The sequence below is a fragment of the Petaurus breviceps genome, unplaced genomic scaffold (assembly GCF_028583685.1).
Source record: "Petaurus breviceps papuanus isolate PSGF00001 unplaced genomic scaffold, PetGlider_PUasm1.0 77, whole genome shotgun sequence".
Lineage (NCBI taxonomy): Eukaryota > Metazoa > Chordata > Mammalia > Diprotodontia > Petauridae > Petaurus > Petaurus breviceps.
The window spans coordinates 2,202,663-2,227,050 of NW_027186492.1; the positions used below are offsets into that span (position 1 = coordinate 2,202,663).

The window sequence follows — 24,388 nt, forward strand, 5'->3', positions numbered from 1 at the left end:
TTTAGTATCATAGAATTCTAGGTTTGATAAAACCTCTATCTATTCTTTAATCCAGACAGTTTTAAACATATTTAGAATTTTAATTCTTGGGAGCAAGAACTAGGACCTTTGAAGATGATGTGTTAGCATCTTCCATTCATTTGCACAAAGCAGGTACTTGATGACTATTATTAATCCATAATTATTATCATCATAATGGATTATAGAGGTAGAGCTGGAAGGAACCTCACAGGCCATCTAATCCAACCCCCTCATTTTGTCATCATTTTCCTGACATTAGATTTTTTACACTGATTTAATTTATCTAAATCATAACATTCAAGCCACTGAACCTGCTTTCTCCAAGCATATGAAAAAAGAAGATGAAGGAGCAAAGGAAATTTTTAAATACCTACAGGCTAGTTAAAAAAGAGCCTGGTTTTCAATAAGGAAGAAGCTATAATTTAAGTTATAAGTTCTTTTATATACTAAATATCAGAAAATGTATAACTATATCACAAAATGTATCAAAGTACCAACAAAATTATGCTTTCTTTGCTTGTCCTGTAAGGTAATTTCAGCAAAGATCTATCCATTTTGTCTTGTAAATATAGAAGATGCTTCTGGTATTGCTTTACTACTGTTATTAGTTAAAATCAAGGTAGACTGAGACACAACGTTCCAAACACAATTTGTTAGTAAAGCATAAATTTACCAATAAATAGGATTCTAGCTTTCCAAGCAAAGCTAAGACCCCAAATGAGGGGGAGAGTTCTCTTTTATAGTTTTGGGGAGTACAGAAAATAGAAAATGTCAGATGAAAGAAAATATGATTGTATGGAAATGGGGAATGAAGGCTAGCAACAACTCTCTCTTTCCCTCCTCTGAATAAGAAATGTTCATTGCTCAAGTCTGGCTGTATCTGCAAGGACAGAGATAACAAACCAGACTAATTTGGATAACAAACCAGACATCCTTGAAGTATTGCTTGGTAGTGTAGACCAAACTCCCTGGTGTCCACTTGCATCCTTTGAGGGTAACATTTTCTTGACACAAGAATAAAACTATGAATTAATTAATTCAACTCTTTTAGATCATTTTGGTGTATAGAACTTATCTGCTTAGTTTTATTTTCCTAATAAGTAGATTTTATTGATATAATTTGTTTTTATATTACCTAGGTTTTCCTCTATATCCTTCCCATTCTCCCTTCACAGAGAACTATTCTTTATAGCTAAGAATTTTAAAAATAAAGAAAAAAAGAAGAAAAATCGTTAAAATTGATCAATACAGTAGCAATTGATCAATGAAAATACTGACATAATAGACAATGTTCAGTACTCATGGTTCTCACTCCTACCCCCCTTTCCCTTACATCTTGCTAAGGATCAGGATGAGGTGCCTTTAAATATCACATTTGAGGCCAACTTTGCATTTATATTTTTGCAAGATTCTTTTTCAACATATTTTGTTATATTTTTCTTTCCATTGACATTATTATAGTCATTATGTCTATTATTTTCCTGGTCCTACTTGCTTTACTTTAAATTAGTTCATGTAAGTTTTTCCATGCTCCTCTATATTGAGCACATATGTTGTTTCTTGCAGAATGGTAATATTTCATTAGTACATTTCATGTGCCACAATTTATGTAGCATTGATGGGCATTTACTTTGTTTCTAGTTCTTTGCTACCACAAAATAGTACCACTACAAACATTTTGGTGCATATGGAGTATTCCTTTTTGTCAGTGACCTTCTTGAGGCATATGGTGAACTTGATTTTCAATATTTTTTTTCTTATTTAGCTAACAAAATTCAACCAAAGCCATGTAGGTTTTCTCTGCATTTCATTACCATCCATTATTGTAGACCTACGTGTTCACTTTATTTTTCTTAGGTAAAGTAATAGGAGAACTCTCCACTGTACAGTAATCACTACTGATTTTCTAAATGTTACACTTAAGTAATAGGTGTATCCCTATCTAAATACAAACTGTTTTGTGGTGATTATTAGGTCCACTACAGATTTCTGCTATGTAACTTTGGCTGGGCCCCCATAGCTACTAAGCAACTCTCTGCCTCATCTCTTGTCAACTTTCTAATGAATTCCCAACACCAGTTGTTCCCAAACTATTCCATTCTCCTCAAGATCCCACCCCATCTCCAGATTGTAGCAGATAATCTCATCTTCTAGTTTACTAAGAAAAAGGCCATTCAATATGATTCCCTAAATCCTCCTTCATGTCTCAGAATCTATCTTCACCCATCTTAGCATTCTCTCATTTATCCTTTTTCATATTTCAAAACTCCATCTTCTCCTATTCCCTCCAGTTTAGAGGAAGAGGCTTCTAGCTAAACTAATACTTCCACCTGTGCCCTTGATCCCTTCCATATCACCTAAAGACCATGCTTCATTAATCATCTACTTTGTTTCTCATATCTTCACTGTCTCACTCTTTACTACCTCCCATCTCCTTGCCTTCCCCTACAAGTATGCTTAGGTATTCCTATCCTTAAAATACCTATTTCAATGATACTATATTCTTTAACTACTATCCTATCTCTCTCCTGTATTTTACTCTGAAATTTCTAGGAAGAAAATTTTGCTGTCTCTGTTTCATCTTTCTAGTTGCCTCTTCCTAATTGGTTTATTTCCTTTCCTCTTATCTCACCCTCTCTGATCCATTTTACACATTTGATGGTAGATAAATTTTCTTAATGCACAGTGTTGATCACATTATGACCCAGCTGAATAGTCTCCAGTTGTTACCCATGACCTACTAAATAAATGCCAAATCCCTATGATGATATTCAAAGGCTTCAAACAACCTGGCTCTGAGCCACCATTCTAGCCTATCATATACTACTTTAAAGTACTCTATTCCTCACTTTTCTCCCTGTATCTGGAAAGCCTTCTACCTACTTTAACTAACCTTCAAGATCCAGTTCAATGCTACTCAATGAAATCTTCCCTGATTTCCCTGCTAGAAGTGATCTCTGCCTTCTATGGATTTTATAGCCCTTTATTTGTACCTCTTATATGTGCTTGTCTACATTCTACTTTATTGATTCCATTTTGCATTATAGTTATTTGTTCAGATTTCTTCCTCCGTTAAAGTGCTATTCTGTTACCTGATGATAGTGTATAGGTGACTATAGCTTTCAAAAGCTATATCAGCAGAGTATATACTCTGTTAGGTACTACCAAGTGGTAAGGACATTGAGTACAAGCACAACAATAAAAGACTACCCAAGTTAAGTTTGTAAAGTCTCATCACCAAAGGTTAACCACAAGGTAATGAATTTTTTCAGCCATAGGAATTCATGAAGATAACCACTACAATTCAGAAAACTGTACTCTGCATTGTTGGATGGAGTACCCATTCTGTTAAAGTCATAAATCCTTGAAGTATTAAAGTAAGTAATTCTTATATTCCCTACCAGACTGTAAATTATTTGAGGGGAAGTATGTTATTACCTTTCTATGAGAGGCAGCATGAAGCAATGAATAGCACACAGATTTGGAGTTGGAAAGACTTGAGTTTTAATCCCATCTCAGACACTAGCTGTGTGGCCCTGGTCAAAGTCATTTAACTAATTGTGATTCCGTTTCCTCATCTGTCAAATGAAAGATTGGACTTGATTACCTCTAGGATGCTGTCCAACCTTAAATCTATGATCCTTTGATCTCCTTCCTTCCTTACTCAACTATCTTGCAGCATAATAAACACTCAAAGAATGTCAAATGAATGAACAAATGGATATGAGGCCAGACTATATATAGATGACAATAAAAGTTATAGTCAGACTGTTTCTGCAGCAAGTGTTAATTATTCTTCTTTCTTTTTTTGGAGGGTAATTGGGGTTAAGTGACTTGTCCAAAGTCACACGGCTAGTGTGTCAAGTATCTGAGGTCATATTTGAACTCAGGTCCTTCCTACTTCAGGGCCGGTGCTCTATTCACTGCACCACCTAGCTGCCCCAATTATTCTTTCTAAGCTGTCTGAGAGTTATTAAGTTCCTTTTTTGCAATATTTACAATTTAGTTTTTCAAAGGTACACTGGTTATTAGCACATGAATGTTACTTGAAATGATAATTGCAGAATTTTCATCAATAGCTCTAAATAAAAGGCTTCTCCTGTGCTGATGCATGAGTAGAACTCAAAGAAGACTAACATTACAGAAATAATTTGGATATTTTCCTATATTTATGTATCGTTCCTATAACATTGACTTATTTTAGTGTAACAACAAGTGATGTTTCTAAACCAAGAAATTAAATTTTTAAATAACAAGTTAATTGACAAAAAAGTTTAAATGATTGAAAATTCTTTTAAAAATATTTGGAGATATATAGCTTTAGAACAAATGTAATTAATTTATTCATTCAACCCAATTTATTCATTCAGCCCAATTTACTCAATTCAACAAAAAATTGGATGTTAAAATGGAGACCCAGAAAATACTCAACAGGCTGGAATACTGGACTAACGCTAACAAGTTGAAATTTAATGTGATGGGGTGGCTAGGTGGCACAGTGAATAGAGCACCAGCCCTGGAGTCAGGAGGATCTGAGTTCAAATCTGACCTCAGACACTTAACACAAAAACTATCGTGTGACCTTGGGCAAGTTGCTTAACCCCAATTGCCCTCTTAAAAAAAAAGCAAAATTTAATGTGACAAATACACTTGGGTTAAAAAAAGTCAACTGTAAAAGTACAGGATGGCAGTGATGAGACTAGGAAGCAGTTCATGAGAAAAAAGCAACCTAGGGATTTGGGTGGGCTATAAAATCAATGAGTCAGCATATTGAACAGAAGTCTAATTCATATTCACCCAAATGACTGATTTCTTTTTTCTTTTTCTTTTTTTCAAAGTGTCATGGGAAAAAGAGATTCAATTTGCTCTGTTAGCTCAAGAAGATAGAAGTAGAATCAATGATTAAAAGTTAAAAGGTGGCAAATTTTGGCACAACAAAAAGAAAAACTTCCTAACAATAAGAGCATTGGAACATTCTGCCTGGGAGCTGGGTCTGGTCAGGTGGGAAATGAGCTCCCTGGAGGTATATAAGTTAAAGGACTATTTGTTGGGAATATTGTAGATGGGTTGATGGTTCAGGTAAAGGTTGGACTAATTTCTGAGATCTCATCTAACTCTAAGTTTCTTAATCTATGAAATGCTTGTTAAATTTCCTTTATTTGATCAAATATTTAACTTTTTTCCTCTCTGTGCTTCACTCTCTCTAAACCTCCTTTTTGTCCTCACTTCAACCTCCAATTCCTCCATCTTTCAGTATTATCCCAGGGTATAAGCCCTACTGTGGCTACAATATCTTCTCTTTCCAATCTTAATCCCTTGTTGAATTAATTCAACTTTACGCTGGTTATTTCTCTCAAATCCTCTGCTTCCTTTACCTATCACTGATCACACATTGCCCAACTCCATCCCTGAATTGCTGCTGAGGACTTTGCCTCTACTTCACAGGAAAAAAAGGAGGCTATTTAATAAGAACTCTTCTAACCTCCTTCTCATCATACAACCATCTAAAGTTCTTCTCCACTATATCTTTCACTCCAGTCTCTGAAAAGTGGCCCTTCTGCTTGTCAAGGTTAACCATTCTACATGTACCCTTTATTCCATCCCTTTCATCTCCAAGAAATTGCTCCCATTGTTGTGCTGAAAGGAGCAAGACAAGAGACCCCCAAGAGTAAAATTTGGAAGTGGATTTTATTTTCCGAAGGACTGTTTGGTGTCAGGCCCAAATCAGACAGTGAGTGTGCATGGACAATGTGTCAGCTTTTAAAGGGATATCATGTAACCAACGGTTAGGTATTATGCAAGCAGAAACTTGCAGAAGCCAAGAAGTGATTGGTCAGTACAAACCTTGAAATTCCAGCGCCAAGTCTCCCTGACCTGGAAGCCCGCCCACCTCTGTGGAGGTTAGCTGTCTTGGTAAAGGTGGACATCATTTGGAGGAGGGTGGAACTGACCTGGCAGTCTGCTCACTTCCCTGAGGGAGGCCTGAGGTTGGGGGATGGAAAAACCAGGTAGCCAGGTACAAGACCATTATCATCTACATTGTCTCTATGATCTTCAATTTCTCCCGATCTAATGCTTTCTTCTCTGCTGCTTACAAGTACTTGTCCTCCCCATCCACAAGAAATCCCTAGTACATCATATCATGCCTACCCACTATAGTTATCTCTCCTCCCATTCTCAACTAAATTCCTTGGAGGAGTGGGGGGGAACCATCTATATTCAATGTTTCTACTTTGTTTTCTCTCCCTTAGAAACCCACTGGGTTCTGACTTTGGACCTCATCATTCATTTGAAACTGCTTTCTCTAAAGTTACCAATGATGAGCCTTAATTGTTAAATGTAATTGGTAAATGTATTAAGCCTCTTCTCATTCCTCCTCTTTCTTGACCTCTTTGCAGTATTTGACACAACTTATCACTTTCTCCTGTGTACTCACTCCTCTAGTTTTTTATGATATTGCTCTCACTTGATTCTCTAACTACCTGTTTTGATGTCAGCCTCTTCCTGGAACTTCATCTATGTCACACCTAGTAATTGGAAGCTGTAATGGTAATGCAATTTGAATTTGAAGATCCCTTTGTGTTGGCAAAGGTAGCAGCTACTTAGCACTTAGTAATTAATTGATCAAGCCTCTGCTAGGGAAACAGAAGGTATGAACTCCTGTCTCCTGTTGCTGATGTACCAGGAACAGGTTGGCTGAAACAGGAAGTAGCTAATGCTGTGTATATAAGAAAATCCCCAGAGGGGAACAGTCAGAATTTTTTGGGACCAGCATCTGGTGGCAGAGCAGCTAGAGAAGAGAGAATGGAGAACTGAGCCAGAATTTCCTGAGAACTTGTGGTGGTGGAGCTTCTTCTGAACAGGAGCTGGGAACCCGGAGTCCAGAGCCCAGAGCCTGGAGTCCAGAGTCCAGAGCCTGGAGCCAGGAGCCAAGAGCCCAGGTGACTAAGGAAGCGTGACTGGGGTGCTGAGATTTTGTCTTTGTGGCTTGGTTGAGCTTTGAATTCCCTGGAGCAGAAATTGTGAAGGATCTGACATGAACCAGACTCCGTGAACTTCAGTGTGGAGCAGGACCTACCCAGAGAGCTGGACAAGGAACTGGGAGCTGTCTGCCATTGAACCCAGGTGACAGTCTGGTGAATCCAGGTAGAATCTGGGGCCATGGAAGGGGATCCAGGGAATCTGAGAACTGGCCCCAAGTCAAGATGAAAAGACCTCTCCCTGGGTGCTGAGTAATGATGAAATTGCAGTTTACTAGTGACCTAGGAGTGGAGGGTTTGTGTATGGTAATTAGTAATTGATTGCTGAATAAGTGACTGATTGAGTTAATCAAGACTTTGCCCCATGAGTGGAAGACTTTGACTATTGTACTTTGAGATGATTATTCTTTGTTCTAAATATTGTGACCACTTTGGTGAAAACTATGTGGCCATTTTAATGATAAGCTGTTGTGAATACTATATTGTGATTTTCTGTGATAAGTTGTAATATTGTGAATGCTGTACCCTGATTTTCTGTGAATGTTTTGCTTTGATTTGTTATGGAATAGAGTGTTCACTATACTGTGTAATCAGAACCTTAAAAGCTGTTCACAGTAGCATTCTTCTGGAAAGCTGCTGTACATGGCATTACAGAAGCTAAGCATTATCCTGAGACCTCTTCTCTTTTCGCTCTATACTCTTTCACCTGGTAATCTCATTGACACTTCCAGGTTCAATTATCATCTATATGTAGATGATTCTAATATCTATATATCCAGCCCTCATTTTTCTCCTGAGCTATAGTCACACAGCACACCTTTCAGGTGAACATTTTAAACTAGATGTCCCATAGGCATCTCAAACTAAACATTCAAAATAGAACTTTACCCTCTTCTGAATTTCCCTATTGCTATTGAAGGCTCTACCATCCTTCCAATCATCCAGGCTCACAATCTTGGCACCATCCTTGATTCCTCACTCTTGCTCATCCCATATATATAGTAGCTTGTCAAATCTTATAATTACTTTCTGTCTCCTGTATAGGTCTTCTCTGCATTCACACAGTCACCACCCTAATTTAGGTCCTCACTGCCTCTTTCCCAGACAATTATAACTTTCTAATTGGTCTCCCTTCCTCTCTCCCATTCCAATCTATCCTCTACCTAATTGCCAAAGGTCTGACCATGTCATACCTCTACTCACTAAACTCTAGTGAATCCCTATTACATCTAGGATCAAATATAAAGTACATTGTTGGGCACTTAAAACTATTTACACCCTGACAATTTGGGCACTTTTTTACCTTTCCAATCTTATATTTTGCTCCCCTCCACAAACTCTACAATCCACTCATACTGTCCAAATTACTGATTGCTGTTCCTCATACACAATACTCCATGTTTCCTCTCTGTGTTTTTGCACTGGTTATTCTGGAATGATTTTCTCTCTCCCTCCCTCTCTCTCTGTCTCTCTCCCTTTCTCTTCCTCTCTCTCTCTCTCTCTCTCTCTCTCTCTCTCTCTCTCTCTCTCTCTCTCTCTCTCTCTCTCTCTCTCCCTCCCTCCCTTTTTTCTCTTCCTTTTTCTCTCTCTCATCTTTTTTTAGGATTCGACTAACAAAACCATGGGAAACCCATAAGAGAATCCGTATGTGCCTCAACTAGCCCCCATTGAGGCTTGAGGGGATTTAGGGGAATGAACTGTCTCAATTGACCCCATCGAGATGTAGGGGTAGTTGTCCCCCCTTCTCACTGGCTCCTGTTGTTTCTCCCACAACTCTTTGAGAAGAAGAGACTAGAATAAAGCTGATTACTAATCCCTCTGAAGCTGTCTGTCTGTCTGACCAGATCAAGAGTGAACCTTCTAAAGGCTGGAGACCAAGAACTCCAGTGCTTCCTGTGTGTTATCTATGAAACAATTGGCATAGTCAGATAGGATCTGTGTAGAATAAAGGAGAAGATGGGGTTTAGTGGGACTAGAATAATTGTGTTATTTCTTTGTAGATATGGTAACTGTGGTTCTATGGAGCCCTCCCCAGGGATAGGAGGATGGAGTATTGACCCCTTCCGAGGAGTGGGAGAATGTGCCCCTTACCACTAGAGGCTTTGTGAATGTTTTGGTGAAAATTGTGGGTACCCTTGATAAGAAAGGAGCTAGAAAGGTTGTGGAAGTTGTAGGAAGATTGTGGGAGACAGACACAGGCTGACTTAGCTCTGGAGGAGTGGGAGAGTCAGTGTTCATTGACAGAGGCAGTGGCATCCTGGACCAGACTGGAGAGAACCTAGAGCAGCAGCAGAGGCTGTGACCATGGAGCAGGCACCGGTAACCTGAGAGAAACCAAGCGAGGAGCAGCAGCCAAGCAAGGAACAGCAGAAGCAGCAGCAGGAGCCACAGCAGGAGCAGCAGCAGGAGCAGCAGCAGAAGCATTGAGAGTGGTTTCCCCTGTTCCCAGAGCAGATCCCCTGGGAGATAACCCCTCCTTACCCCTCCCTACCCCACCAGCACTCCTGAGGAGTGGGAGGAAAACATGCTTGTGGAAGGTGGGGGAGCCAAAAGGGTGATTCAATTTCTTGTGTTGTAGTTTGGTTAAAGTTAACTATAGTGAGAAAAAGTACTGACACGTGGAAGTTCTGGGAGGAAAGTAAAGCACGTGAGAAAACCTGAGAAGTGTTAGAGACTGAGACCCAAATTCTCAGGGCTTGGATGTTTATCATTCCCTCCACTCAAGAGGCAAAGTTATCTGATAAGCCAGAGGAAGACTTTGGATGTGTTGTAATGAAGGGAAAAGGTACATGGAAAAAGTTCTTTTTGAATTTCCATACACTGGAGGAGAAACCCAGAGTACAGGAAAGAATTAACACTCCTATAGAAATGACAGAGCCAGAGGAGAAGTTTCTTTTGAACTTCTCAGAGCCAAGGACATGGTCAGAGCCAGAGCAGTGTGAGGAAGGCTCTGCTAAAGAGAGCCCAGGTCAGAGCAGACCCCTTCCCTAGACTGTGCCAGAGGGGTGGAGACCCTGGAACTGTGTTGTGCCCAGAGCCCAGGCTGAAGCAGCCCCTCCCTGTGTGAGGCTAGGGAAGGACAAGCTGCCCCAATGGAGGGCGATGGAGAAGCTGGGGGCTGGGGCCCTTGGAGCCTGCTGGACACCAGCAAGAGCAGGGAGCAGTCAGCCCCTGGAGCTGCAGAAGGAGTTGCTGTGCTTGGGACCCAGTCATGGTCAAGATGAAAACTTAACTTTTCTGCTACATCCCCCTCAGACAGGTTGAGACCCAGGGGTGGAGTTGTTGATGGTGGGATGGGGGGGGGAGTGTGATAACCCCCAGGGACCCACCCTGTTGGCTTTGTTGCCCAGCTGCCACCTCCACCCCCACCCCCCAACCTTGTGGCAGGGACTAAAGCAGTGATAGGACTCAGATCTCTTTGACTCAATCTAGAATTTGTGTGCCTGAGAGTGCCAGGGGGGAACCTTCAACAGCAGTGTGGAAAGGACATATCCCCAAGAGGACTTTCAGTACTTGGACCCTCTGCTTTGATTGAGGGGATTCTAACCTATTGTGGCCCAGGACCCCCTGATGTATAAGCAGTACTATGGACAGTACCTGAAGTGAGGAGGAGCTGGCTGCTCACTCCCCAAAGATTTGGCCTTCAAATTATATACTGTGCTATGTCACATACTGTATGCTATGTTAACATACTGTGTATTGTGTTACATACTGAATGATATGCTTTGTTTTAGGCCTTGTGGCAAGTTTCTTTTGTGTCTGTTTGAGGCCATGTGGCCACTCTGGTAATATGCAATGCTTTGTATAAGTGATGCCCAACACAATGTTTATGTTATTGAAGTATACTGTTGTTACATAAGCAATGCCCAACACAATGTCTGTATAGCTGTAGTCTATATAATTGTTATTGTAGCATATATATTCTTGCAGTTTATATTGTTGTTATGTTGTTATGGACTGTGAATGTTATGTTTTACTTTCTTGGCTTGAGGATCCCAAAAGGTGTCACTTGTATAGATTGTAAGGGCCCAGTATCACCTGTGTAGATTATAGGGACCAAGTGTTACCTGTATAGATTGAAAAGGCCAAGATGTTACCTGTTTGGATTGTAAAGGCCAGGATCCTAGAGGGGTGTAGTATATGTAAGGAGGATTTTATTATCCTTCTTAGAGTTAGTTTCTCAGGATCTGTGGCCATGGGAATGACTAGTTTCCAGGTGTTTACTGGAATAATAACTCCCAGAAAAGCCCCAAGGATTCTAGATAGTAGTTCCCAGAATCATAGTGACAGTCCTACTGAGGCTGTGTCCTGAGATATGGGAGTGACATAATTTATATTTACTACACTTGCACAGAATGACGATATTGCTCAAGTTAACCTGTGAGCTTAATGTTGGCAAGATGCCTTCTTTGTCTGTTGCCCTATAAAGCACGTGGGCATTGATCAATGAGAGGGAAGAAACCACAGGGAACTCATGGAAGGAAGAAAACCAAGGGGAACCCAGGGGAGAAAAACCACAGGGAACCCATAGTGTGCCTCGACCAGCCCCCATTGAGGCTTTAAGGGATTTAAGGAAATGCACAAGTGTGCCTGTCTCAGTTGACCCTATGGAGATGCAGGGGTAGTTGCACCCCTTCTCGCTGGCCCTTGTGAGAATGGTGATTAGGGAATGCTGTAGGAGCTGGTTCTCCCGCAACCCTTTGAGAAGACTAGACTAAAATAAATCTGATTATTAACCCCTCTGAAGCTGTCTGCCTGTCTGAACAGATCAAGAGTTAGAGGTTGCCCAACACAATGTTTATGTTAGAGGTTGGAGACCAAGAACTCCAGTGCCTCCTGTATGTTATCTGTGAAACAGGAGCCACTCACATTTTTCACCTCTCTTGACCCCTATGCTCCCACCCAGCACACTAAGACTGATCCTCTCCTTATTAACCACACAATTCATGGTAATAGGGAAGAAAGAATTCTTGAAAGGCTAACCAAACAGCAACACTTGAATCCCAAATAATCCAAATATGAGAGTTTCTTTGACAGAGCCTCTTACAATTCTGTAAGTCCTTTTTTTTTGGCCATATCTCTACCTGTTGCAGGGCATTTGAGGGGTGTTAGACAAAGCTGCAGAGGAGGGGATTGTCTCTTTATCCTTCTTCCTGTTTTTTGTATTGCTCTCCCAAACCATTCCAGCTTCCCAAGTAAGATGAGGAAAAGCCTCCAGGGTCCTTTGCATTCTTTGATTTTCAGTGACTTTCTCTTTCCTGAAATATCAGAGCCCAAACCTAACTTGTGCACTCTCTGTACTATCATTCACTCTTCTCTAGCTTTTCTATTTTCATCTCCCACCTTTGGTCTTCATTAGCTATCATTTCCCTTATGTTTTTTGCCATTCTGCTAATATCTTTTCAAGTTTGAAACATTCTCCTAAACCAACAGAAGGGAAGGGCATTACAAAGGAAGATCTTAGGATCAGAGATTTAGACCTGGAAGGGATCTCAGAGGTCATCTGACCCCTTAATTTTATATATAAGGAAACAGAAGACTGGAGAAGTTAAGTAACATTCCCAAGTCATATTGGTTGTAAATGGAAGAACCAGGGCTTCAACCCAGGTCCTCTGACTCCAAGATAACAACATAATGATAAGGGTCAAAGTGGGCCACTGGGAAAGAAAATTCTTACGCTGGAGCAGGTTCACTGAAGCCCAGATATATTGGGTCAGACTTGTAGGGTTTTGGATGAAAAGTGAATAACTAAGCAATAATTCTATAGCAAAGTGAACCTGAAGTAATAGTAACAAATAAGGTGGATAAAAGAAATGTCAAGAATACTTACACATATGGGCGGCTAAGCGGTGCAGTGAATAGAGCATATTATTAATTCCTTAAAAATTAGAATTGAGGGGCGGTCAGATAGCACAGCAAGTAAGAGCACCGGCTCCAGTGTTGAGAAGACCTGGAGATCGAATCCCGGGCTCAGACACTTAGTACCCACCCAGAAACACCTGGCTGTGTAACCTTGAGCAAGTTACTTAACCCCAATTGCTTAGGGGCAGCCAGGTGGCTCAGCGAGTAAGAGCACGGCTCCAGTGTTGGGACGACCTGGAGATCGAATCCCAGGCTAGCACCACACTGTAACCGTGTAACCCTGAGCAAGTTACTTAACCCCTAGAATTGAGGGGGCAGCTAGGTGGTGCAGTGAGTAGAGCACCGGCCCTGGAGTCAGGAGGACCTGAGTTCAAATCCAGCCTCAGACACAACACAAAAAACTAGCCATGTGACCTTGGGCAAGTCACTTAACCCCAATTGCCCTCCAAAAAAGGCAAAAAAAAAAATACACAGAATAAGGCATAATAGAATTATTCAGAATTGGTATACAGAATTAACACATATCTGATACTGATGATGGCATCCAAGCTGATATGCAGTGGGAAAACTGAGTAAAATTGCCCTTATGAGTCGAGACAGAAATATAAAGATTGACAGACCCTGCACAGCCCCTTCCTCGTCCAAGGGGCTGTGCTAAAGCAGCTCTATCCACAGCTTCCTGTGACGGCTGAGGAGGAGGCCTGGCCTCCCAGAGAAGCAGGACTCAGCACAGCGGAAAGGGCCCGGCATTAAGAATCCGAGCGCTTGGCATCGAGCCCCCGCCCAGGCATTTACTCCTTCCACTTGTCACAACCACTTGTCCGTGGCTCAGTTTCCTCCTCCATAAAACGAGGATAAACTAGATAGCCTTTAAAGTTCTAAACGTGCGTCCCGTGACCCTCAGCCTCAGTCGAAGTGGGCCCTCGGGGAGGGGAGTCCTTGCCCCTGGGCAGGAGGAGCCTCTGGAGCCAGGCTTCCCACGGGCCCGGCCTGGTTACCCCGGGAGCTGAGTAGCGACCCCCTCCGGCCACCAGAGGGCAGCGCAGCGTCCCGGCGGGGCCCGCCCTGCCCCTCCTCCCTCCCTTCTCTCCCCTCCTCCGGACTCGTACTCCGCCTCGGGGCGGCCCAGATCGGTCTTCCCGCCATCCCACGCCGCTGCCGCTGCCGCCGCCGCCTCCCGGTTCTCGGTGCGGCCAAGGCCATGGCTGGGGGCGCCCGCGCCCGGCAGCCTCGGGATCCCGGCGAGCAGGCTCGGCGCGGAGCGGGGGATGGCGCCGCGGAGCAGCCCGAGAGCTACCCGCAGCGCCAGGACCACGAGCTGCAGGCGCTGGAGGCCATCTACGGCTGCGACTTCCAGGACCTGCGGCGACAGCGGCCCGGACAGGTAGGAAGGCGCGGGGAGCCCCCCGTCGCGCCCGGGCCTCAGCTCTCCTCCGCCCGCCCCCGGGCCTGGCCCGCAGCCCACTCCGACCCCCGGTTACTTCCTCCGACGCGCTGCCCCCGGCGCTTTATCTGCAGCCCCACTCACCCCAAATTCCAGCACTGCCTCTCGTTAGCCCCGCCCCGCCAGCGCAGCAGCTGCCGGACCGCGACAACTTTCTGTCCCTCCGTTATCCTGGCCAAGGGCTAAGCCGGGGGTTCTTAAGCTGGGGTTAAATTCTTAACCCGGGGTCGGTGAACTTGGTGTTTAACTTGAAAAAAAAATCTTCGTCTCTGCATTTTATTATAACTGGTGCCCTTCGTAATCCTTCGTGTTTTAGTTTATGCATTTACAAACATTATTCTGAAAAGGTTCTGTAGGTTTCACCGAACTGCCAAAGGGGTCCATGACACCAAAATGTAAAGAACCTCTGGTCTCAGCCCTTGTATGTGCATCCTTCACTGTCCCATGACTTTTTGCTGATACCCCTGAATTTTCTTGCCACCTTCATCCTTTTATTACTCCCACCTCCCATGCACACATAGAGGTATATGTAGGTACTTCTCCTTTTCCTTGCCATTTTCTGAACCCTTTGGGTAGGCTTAGCAGCACACTCATACTGCACCCTCCTCTAACTTTGTTTTTCTTCTCTGATCACTTTTTTCTTGATACATGCCTAACCCTTGGTCAACGGTAATCCTCTTCAACAAACATTTATTGTGTACCTAAGCGCTATAGGAATATTAAATGATCACAAACAGTTGGGGGTGGGGAGGGTGGGAAATAGCATGTTTTAAAATTCATTAACATGAAGCAGAAGTTGATAGTGCATAGGAAAATTATTAAGTACTTTTGAAAGTTCAAAGCAAGCAGAGATCACTTCAGACTGGAGAGAGAACAGTACAGTGTAGAAGATGGCATCTGATGGCTTTAAAGGATGAATAAGTTTAAAGGATGAGTGGGTTTTCAACTGGAAGAAATGTAGGGGAAAAGAATTCCAGAAATGATAGAACTGCATAATGCATGAGCAATGGGACAGAGGTGTTTGAGCCTGAGCCACATTAGAGACTGAGAAAACTAGTATGGTTGGAGGGTATAATCTGTTAAGTGAGATAAGGCTGGAAAGGTAGGTTAGATTCAGTTTGTAGAGGGTCTTGAATGGCAAGCTAGGGAGTTTGGCTATCATTTGGTAAGAGGGAGCAATGGAAGGTGTTTGAGCTGAGGAGTTACATGATCACACCAGACATGAGGATATGGCAATGAAGTGTAGGAAGGATTGGAAGGGGGAAACCAATTAACTTATTAACAGTAGTCTAGGAGAGGGGAAGTTAGGTCTGAATTAGGGGCCGTGGCAGTCTTAATGAGAAGATGGTTGCTAGAAAGATTTTGAAGACAGAATTGAAAAGACTATTTTCAAAATGGGTGACTGGCAGAATAGCTATGCCATTAACTCATATAGAGAAATAAGGACAAGAAGCTAGTCTTTGAGGAAAGATGGTGAATTTGGTGTATGGAATATGTTGAACTTTAAGTGACTGTGTGATATTTACATGATACTAACTTGCAGGAAGGTGGAAATGAAAGAGACTAATTGGGGTTGGAGATTTGTAAATCAAGTACATAGAAATGATGGTTGAAACCTTCAGTGTGGACAAGATTGTATTAAGAAGTAGTGAAGAGAACAAAAAAAAGAAGGCTAAAGATTGAACTCTTCCTCCCCTTCCAATGCAGCAAGGTTCTAAGTACAAATTTCCCAGGGCAGAATCAAATTAGCGCTCAGGGAAGAGCAATTATTTGTCCAAAAAGTAAGAAGCAATACCCTCAAACATCCTATCTTCACACACAACCTACTCTCTCATTTCTTATCATATTGTTCCTAATTCTGCAAATCATATATCCCAGATTCTTCTATTTCACCAGTCCTCACCATATTTCCCTATATGGAAATTCCCCATCTACTTCCTTCTACCATTATAACTTTGCTCTCTAGGGCCTCCACACACCCTCCAGTGCATTTAAAAGTCTCTAATGCTGTAGGGAGTATCTGGAATGGACTCTGCCCTCCCCCTCCCCCATTTTCCATCGTTATAGGCCCTTTCTTTGGTTTTAGGGACCCAACTTAGGTGCCTAATAAATGTTTGTTGAATAAGTTGTTGAACTGAAAGCTTCATGTGGGTCTGGGTTTTGATAACTAATCTTCTTTCTTCAGGCAACTAGGTGGCACAATGGATAGTGTCATGCCTGGAGTCAGGAAGATTCATCTTCCTGGGTTCAAATCAGTCTCTAGACACTTACTAGTTGTGTGTCCCTGGGTAAGCACTTCACCCTGGTGCCTCAGTTTCCTCATCTGTAAAATGAGTTGGAGAAGGCAATGGTAAACCACTCCAATATCTTTGCCAAGAAAACCCCAGACGAGGCCGTGAAGAGTCAGGCCCAACTGAAAGAACTTACCAACAAACTCCTTTCTGCCTGTAGTAGCTGCCTCACATATTTTATATCTTCCCCCTTTCCATATTGTACGCAAAGTTGCTGCCCTGTCCCCCTAGGCTATCTCTGCTACTTAAATTATTTTTATTATATATTTCAAGTGTTTTTGCATTCATCTGTGGGAGTATTTTCTTTACTAATGAAGGTTACAAGGTCTCTGTGCCTCAGTTCTTCATGAGTCACAGTGAGTGAAAAAATCCATCATCTCATATCCAACTTTCTTGTGCTATGCCATGGGTACTTTTCTAGGTTAGTCCACAAACAACACACACAAGTACACACACACACAAACACACACACACACATATATATTCTCTGAGCCTATACTTGAAGATTTTCCAGCTTGACAGGACCTGCTGATACAGCATTGGAGAGTCTATCTATAAGCATCAGCCTAAGACTTTAATAGAGGTTATTCATAATCAGTTGCTCATAATGAAGACCTATCTGTGTGCCCTAGAGAACATTACTTTTTGGAATTCTGTTTTAAATGTCTTCCTTTTCCCTCCAAGTATGCAAAGACATAGGTGAGGCAACTACTACAGTTTGTTGTTGCGTTGTTTCAGTTGTGTCCGACTCTTCATGGCCCCATTTGGGGTTTTCTTGGCAAAGACACTGGAGTTCTCTGTTACCACCAGCTTTCTTACCTCCTAAAAATCTAACATGAATGTACTATCATCAAGTATTATAAAATAATTGGTGCTTCCTCTCTTCTACAGTTTATATCATTCAGCCTCATCTGACACATCTACTCAGCAAGGTTTTAATGAAGTAATAACTTCTTTTGGAACACTCTATAAAAAGGAATACATTCTACTGCACTTCACTCCCATCTGTTCTTTCATACTGAAATGCTGGAAATGTAAATCTTTACTCCTCACAGTCAGAATACAGTAACGTTTTAACTATCTGGAAGTCAGCTATTTGGCAACTTCAGTTATATGAAATTTAGCTCGGTATCAGGAAATAAGTATAAAGGTCTCAGAGCAAGAAAATTGATTTCACAAAGTCAAATTCATGCATGTCACTCATAGAAAAAACCCTTTAGGACCTCATTCAGAATTTATTTATTCTATTTCTTCCATAATTCTAAAAACTTATTTATCAGGTTTTCATGCCCACAGCAGATAAGAAGCAACAGATTAAAATATTGGAGAGAGATCAACATCTAAAAACAGGGACACACACAAAAGTCATCGAATCCTTATTTTTTAAAAAGTGGGGGGGGGGCCCTTTATGAAAGCAAAAAGCAAAAGTTTCATAACAATTAGGAGGAAAGAGAAAGGATTGCTTAAAATCCAGTCAACTCAAAAAAACATAGTAGTTGGGTACTGTTTTGTATAGGACCAAACTCAGATTTGTTACTGAAATACAGCACAATACGATAATATAGTAATATTCATACAGTAATATTCACAATTATGACTCTGAATCATTAAACAAGATAAAAGCATGTTCATGAACCCTTTAAGAAGACGGGGAAGTTTGTAATACATTTTCACACTTTAGCTTCAAAAAACATTTTCTTGTTTAAAGAGTTTGAGCCCTCAACTGTCAGAAAACTTGGCTATCTAAGATAAATTCTGGTAGGCTTCTGGATAGTGACTTTGCTGTTCTCGCATTCTTGGAAGCAAGAATATCAAAATAGGAAAGCCATGGTCTGATAACAAAATGAATATTTCTCCTATGTTATTGTATTAATATTTTCTGAATACACTGTAATTTCTGAAGGTTTCTAGTTTGGATGTTGACTGTTGTTATGGTTCTGTGGGTAAAACTAGATTCTCTCTACGATAGTGTTGTTAAATTTTCAGAGCTGTTAAATGGAGGAGGAGGAAATGACTTCATCTCATTCCTTTATTAGGTGAAAAAATTGTTAGAAAAATACTGACTTATTCTTCAGTACCCATTTATACCTCTGAAATCGTGGTGTCAGTTTAGGAATTTAAAAATGTATTATGTATAACTGTTCACATTATTATCTTTGATCCATCAATAGTTTGGTGATTCAGCTGATAAAGACACTCCCTCTAATACCTGCAGATCACATCTCTTTTACATCTTATTCTATAGCACTCTTGGTTCAAATTCCATAAAGCCTTCATACAGAGCCCACCACATATGTTGTGAGCTTCCTGTCACCTGACATATGGATACCAGAGGAGCATGAGGACTATACATTTGTTACCTTTTTATCTTGCTGTATGATTAGCATATTTCCTTTTTCTTTAATACATTTCTACCCTTAATTTCAAGTGCAGTTCTTCTTTAGTGATATGTTGCAGCCTATTCATGCTCCCTATGGGATCTCTACTGCTCTTTAAGTGACCCTCAATTTTAGTTGTTTGTAGATGATAATATTCATAAGAATATTGATTTTAAATAGCGTGAAACAGTAGAGAATAAAATAGGTTTACAGGAACTGTAGCAAGATACTGAACTAAGTAGCAGCTAGGTGGTGCAGTGAATAGAGCAACGGCCCTGGAGTCCAGAGGACCAGAGTTCAAATCCAGCCTCAGACACTTAATACTTACTAGCCATGTGACCTTGGGCAAGTCACTTCACCCTAACTGCCCTGCCTTCCCCCCACAAAAAAAGAAACTGAACTAAACCATATCATCCTAAGGGTATTTAAAGATAAAAATGGAAGACATTTAACTGACAAAAAATGGAAAAGATCTGTGAAGATTTCTCTAACAAGCTGCTTCTCTATCCCTACCAAGTTTGCTCTCTTAATATCATAGCGATGGATACTGCATGAAGAAATGAAAGGATACTAAAGAAAATAGATAAGGGAGAAGTAGACTAGACTAAATATACAGAGGATCATGCTGGAAATGACATAAATTTAAGGGTATAGAGAGATTAGTGTCATGATATCTGAGAGAGGAGAAATGAATGCTTTGGGGGGGATGCAAAAATGGACCTTGTTATTATTAAAAAATAATACAATGTAAAATAATAAAATATTTGACTTTCTAAATTTTAAAGTTTAGTTTACTCACAAAATATTTACAGACCTGATTAAATTTACCCAAAATTTAACTTTAAGGAGATAAGTATTTTACTTTTTCACTAATCTACTAAAATCACACAAAAACTTAAAAAACAAAAGAAACAATGAATATCATAGTAAAATGGATCTAGTTTCCTTTATTGTGTCAGATAGATTCAGAAGGAATTCCTCCTTTAAAATTTGTTTTTATTGATGTCTTTTGTCTTTATATCATATTCATTTCCAGACATATTCTTCTCCTCTTACCCAGCAGGCCTTTACTTATAAAAAGAAAGAGGGAGAAAAATTGCAATAAAACAACACCTTTACTTTTGTCTGGCATTGTATGCTATTTTTCATACTCATTGTTCATCACCTCTGCAGTGAAGAGAGAGAAATATATTTCTCAGCTCTTCTTCTGGTCTAAGCTGGGTTGTTATAATTATGTAACATTCCATTTCATTTTATTGTGGAAAACATTAACTTTCAGAAAAGGAGCATAAGGGAAAATACAAATACCATAACTCACTTAATATAACTTTTGTCACATAGAACTTTATACAGTCTCATCTGAGTCGTCGCTGGCAACATTTTTTTTTATGATTTTAACCATCTTCATGGATGTCTGAAAACTAAAAATTTATCTGAATTTATGTAAAATATTCTATCCTTATTCATGATTGTTTCTAAATATTTCAAAATATAGACTTTTTTTTTTAGCCAAAGTTTGTGAGATACAGTTTATTAATAGGCAACCATTCCTACTTACCTAAATGGGTCACTTTCCTGACTATAACAGTATCTTTCGCATGCTAAAGAAACCAAAGGAATGAGTGGTTTGCCCATGGTAGCAAAGTTGCCTTCAAAGCATTGGTGGTGCAGTTCCTATTTAATTCCAATGGCTCCTAACTCCAATTCTAGCGTTCTTTTCACTCTCTCACATAAAGGAATTTTAAGATGTCTGTAATACTTTTTTTCATACAAAGATGTATCTAATCATCCTAGTAGTGTTAGCAATATCTACTTCAAATGTATAAGAATACAAGCCAAGTGATAAATGGTCAAAGGATATGAACAGGCAGTTTTCTGATGAAGAAATCAAAACAATTTATAGTCATATAAAAATGTTCTAAACCATTATTGATTAGAGAAATGCAAATTAAAAACAACCTTGAGATATTTTACACATACTAGATTGGCTAAAATGATACCAGGGGAAAGTGAAAAATGTGAGAGGGGATTGGAAAAATTGGGACACTAATTCATTGTTGGTGGAGTTGTGAGCAGATCTAATAATTTTGAAGAACAATCTGGAATTACGCCCCAAAAGATATTAAACTATGTATACCCTTTGATCCAGCAATACCACTACTTAATCTCTGAAGATAATTAGGGGAAAAAGAAAAGAACCCATATGTTCTAAACTGTTTATAATTGCTCTCTTTGTGGTGGCAAAGAACTGGAAAATGTAGGGATGTCCATCAATTGGAGAATGGCTGAAGAAGTTGTGTTATGTGATTGTGATGGAATACCTCTGTGCTATAAGAAATTATGTGCTCATTGATTTTAGAAAAACATGGAAAGCCTAGTATAAAATAATGAACAATGAAATGAGCAGAACCAAGAGAACATTGTATACAGTAACAGCAATATTGTTTTAAGAAAGACTTTAAGCCAATGAATTATTTTGACTATTATAAATACCCAAATTAACTATGAAGGGCATGTGAAAAAATATGTTCTCTGCATCCAGAGAAAGAACCGATAAATAGAAGTATGTTCAGAATAATTTTTTTACATGTGTGTGTATGTGTGTACAGTCACAATAATTAATAAATTCCTTGTTTTTAATCTCAGTAGGAATAAATAGATGCTGTTGCCACTGAACATTTTATTTCCAAGCCTTTGAAGTGTGGCCAACCTGAGCTCTCCCAGATCACCATATTAATAGATAAACAGATTCTAGATTATCTATATTCTGGATTATCACAATATTATTATTGAAGAATAATAAGAGTTAGCTGGGGACAGGCAATTTTTTCAGATGATACACAACGTTAAATTTTAAAATTCTATATATTTCACCATGTCTTTAAAGTAGAGTGGAACATTTTTATACAACGGTATATTAATGACTTTTGAGTTTTCTTTTATATAGAGTGGACAAAAATGTATAGAACACATATAAAATACAATTAACATTTACAGAATGATACACATAGAACTTTGGACTAAGATGATCAAAACAATTTCTTTTTCCCCTTTTTGTATCCCCAGGCATTTGCATGGTGCCTGGCAACTAGTAGGCACTTAATAAATACTTGTTAATAGTTTTTACTATTTTACTATTTAAAAAAAATTTTTTTTTTAATTTCAGGTAAAAGAGCCCCCAGAAATCAATTTAGTTCTCCATCCTCAGGGTTTGACTGGTGATGAAGAAGTCTATGTCAAAGTGGATTTGAGAGTTAAATGCCCACCAACCTACCCTGATGTGTGAGTACATTTGTGGATCGCTTTGATGTGATTTCACTTTGCCCTTTGATCGCTACAAAGGCTAGCTGAAATTTATTAATGAAAACCTCCCTTTTACTCCATTTTAAATATTTATTTCATTGATTCCTCATCTTCTTTTAGACCCCCTAAGGTGGAAATTTCCCAAAAGTCTTTCTTAGGCTCTTTTCACTCTTCTTTCCAGACTCTTTCCTTTGGTAGGCTCATTTACTCCCATGGCTTTGGCCACTCCTACTTCAAAAACTATCCAAATCTACATCTATGGTGACTTTTTTTTCTATGCCCAAGACTTGCACCTCCAACTGCCTAAAAGATGTCACCACCTGAATGTCCCAATGGCACCCCAAACTTAACCTTTCCAAAACAAAGCTTATCTTTCCCTCTAAACCTCTCCATTTCTGACCTCAGTATTTCTGTCGGTGCTGCCATTATTCATTCACCTAGTCTCCCTTGTTTGAAACCTTGAGGTTATCTTTGACTCTTTTTTCTTCCATGCTTCTCATATCTAGTTACTACCAAATCCCATCAGTTTTACCTCTACAACATCTCTTGTATCACAGACATAGGACCATAGATCTAGACCTGAAAGGGACCTCAGAGGACATCTAGTCCAATAGTTTCCTCTTTTAGGTGAGGAAACTGAGGCTCAGGAAGTTTAAGTGACTCATCCAAGGTCATACAAGTAAGATCAGAGACAGCATTCAAACCCAGGTTTTCTGACTCAAGCCAGTGCTTTTCCCCATTCCTTATTCTCTGTTCTCACTCCCACTATCTTAGTTCAGGTCTTTAACAACACCAATCTGAACTTTTGCTACTTACCCTCCCAGAAGTTTTTTGCCTCCACTCTTTCATCCTCTCTAATCCATTCTTTATACCATCACTAAGATAATTTTCCTTATGCATTTCTCTGGTCCTATCATTCACTTGCTCAAAAATCTTGATTGGCTCCCTATTGGGAGTTCATATTTTTTATCTGGCATTCAAAGCTCTCCAGTCTGGCCACACCAACTCTGTTTCATATTGATTCTTTCCCTGCATTTTAAACTCCAACCAGACTTAGTGACCCTCTGCCACTGTGCCTCAGTTCAAGTTGATCTCCATACTTGAAATGTTCTTCTTTCACTTCACCTCCTGAACTCCTACCCATCCTTAAAAACCAAACTCAAATGCCACCTCCTCCAGGAAACCTTCCCTGATCCTTCCATCAGTAATAAACCTTTCACCACAAGCCTCACATGAATTCACAGAATTGATTGTTAGAGTTCTCTATTTGTGGCGTATTTCCCCTATTGTATTATAAGGTCCATGAGGGCAGAGACTATGTGTTATCTAAACTTTTATATCCTCTAGCACTTGTACCCAGTTATATTTAATTTTTTTTTCCTGTGGGATGAATGAACATAGAGCCAAGTTTCAGGGACTTGTGAAGCACAACAGGCTCCCAGAGTGGAACAGAGTAGGTACTTTCCCCTTAAACCTGCTGCCTTTGGCTTGCAGATCCCTTGCAAGGAACAGAGTGGGTACTTCAATGCCTGGTAGCACCTAATGATTTCTCCTCCTGCAGTTGACCCTGACTTATAGGTTAAATTGTGTGGTTTTGGCCCACTTTCCTGCAATATTCTTATAATATGATCGTTGTCTAAACTGGAGCTGTCTTGTGGAAAAAAAGCCTTCTGCTTTTTATCATTATTAACTATATACTAGAGATTGTTGAGATTTACGTGATAATAGAGATAGAGCACAGTAAGGTTCTTATTGAACTGTTGAAGAGTACGTATTATTAACTTAGTGATAGCTATACAGCACATACTGAATTCTAAAATAAGTCTTTTGTTTTCCAGTGTCCCTGAAATAGAGCTAAAGAATGCAAAAGGTTTGTCAAATGAAAATGTTAATTCGCTAAAGGCCAACCTGGAAAAATTAGCCAAAGAACATTGTGGAGAGGTAAGATTAAAAAAAAAATTTATAAAACTTATAATCAAACTTACAACAGATATTTCATCTAGCACTTGGTGGAACTGTCCCTTAGGTCCAATTTATCCCTAAATTTTTAGTTTCAAATATCCTATGACTAGACTCTAAAGCAAAATCATTAGCACTTAGATGTAAAGT

At 40.0% G+C, this 24,388-nt stretch overlaps 1 protein-coding gene across 3 annotated transcripts in view; it reads left to right on the forward strand.

The window, feature by feature from the left end:
* Positions 1-13,332: 13,332 nt before the first annotated feature.
* EIF2AK4 (eukaryotic translation initiation factor 2 alpha kinase 4) overlaps positions 13,333-24,388 on the forward strand; it is a 111,518-nt gene continuing 100,462 nt past the window's right edge. For all 3 annotated transcript variants that reach the window (XM_069105722.1, XM_069105724.1, XM_069105723.1), the window contains exons 1-3: positions 13,333-14,247; positions 22,143-22,258; positions 24,118-24,220. In XM_069105722.1, coding sequence (XP_068961823.1) covers positions 14,065-14,247; positions 22,143-22,258; positions 24,118-24,220 — 402 coding nt within the window. In that variant the 5' untranslated portion in view covers positions 13,333-14,064. The remainder of the gene's footprint in view (positions 14,248-22,142; positions 22,259-24,117; positions 24,221-24,388) is intronic.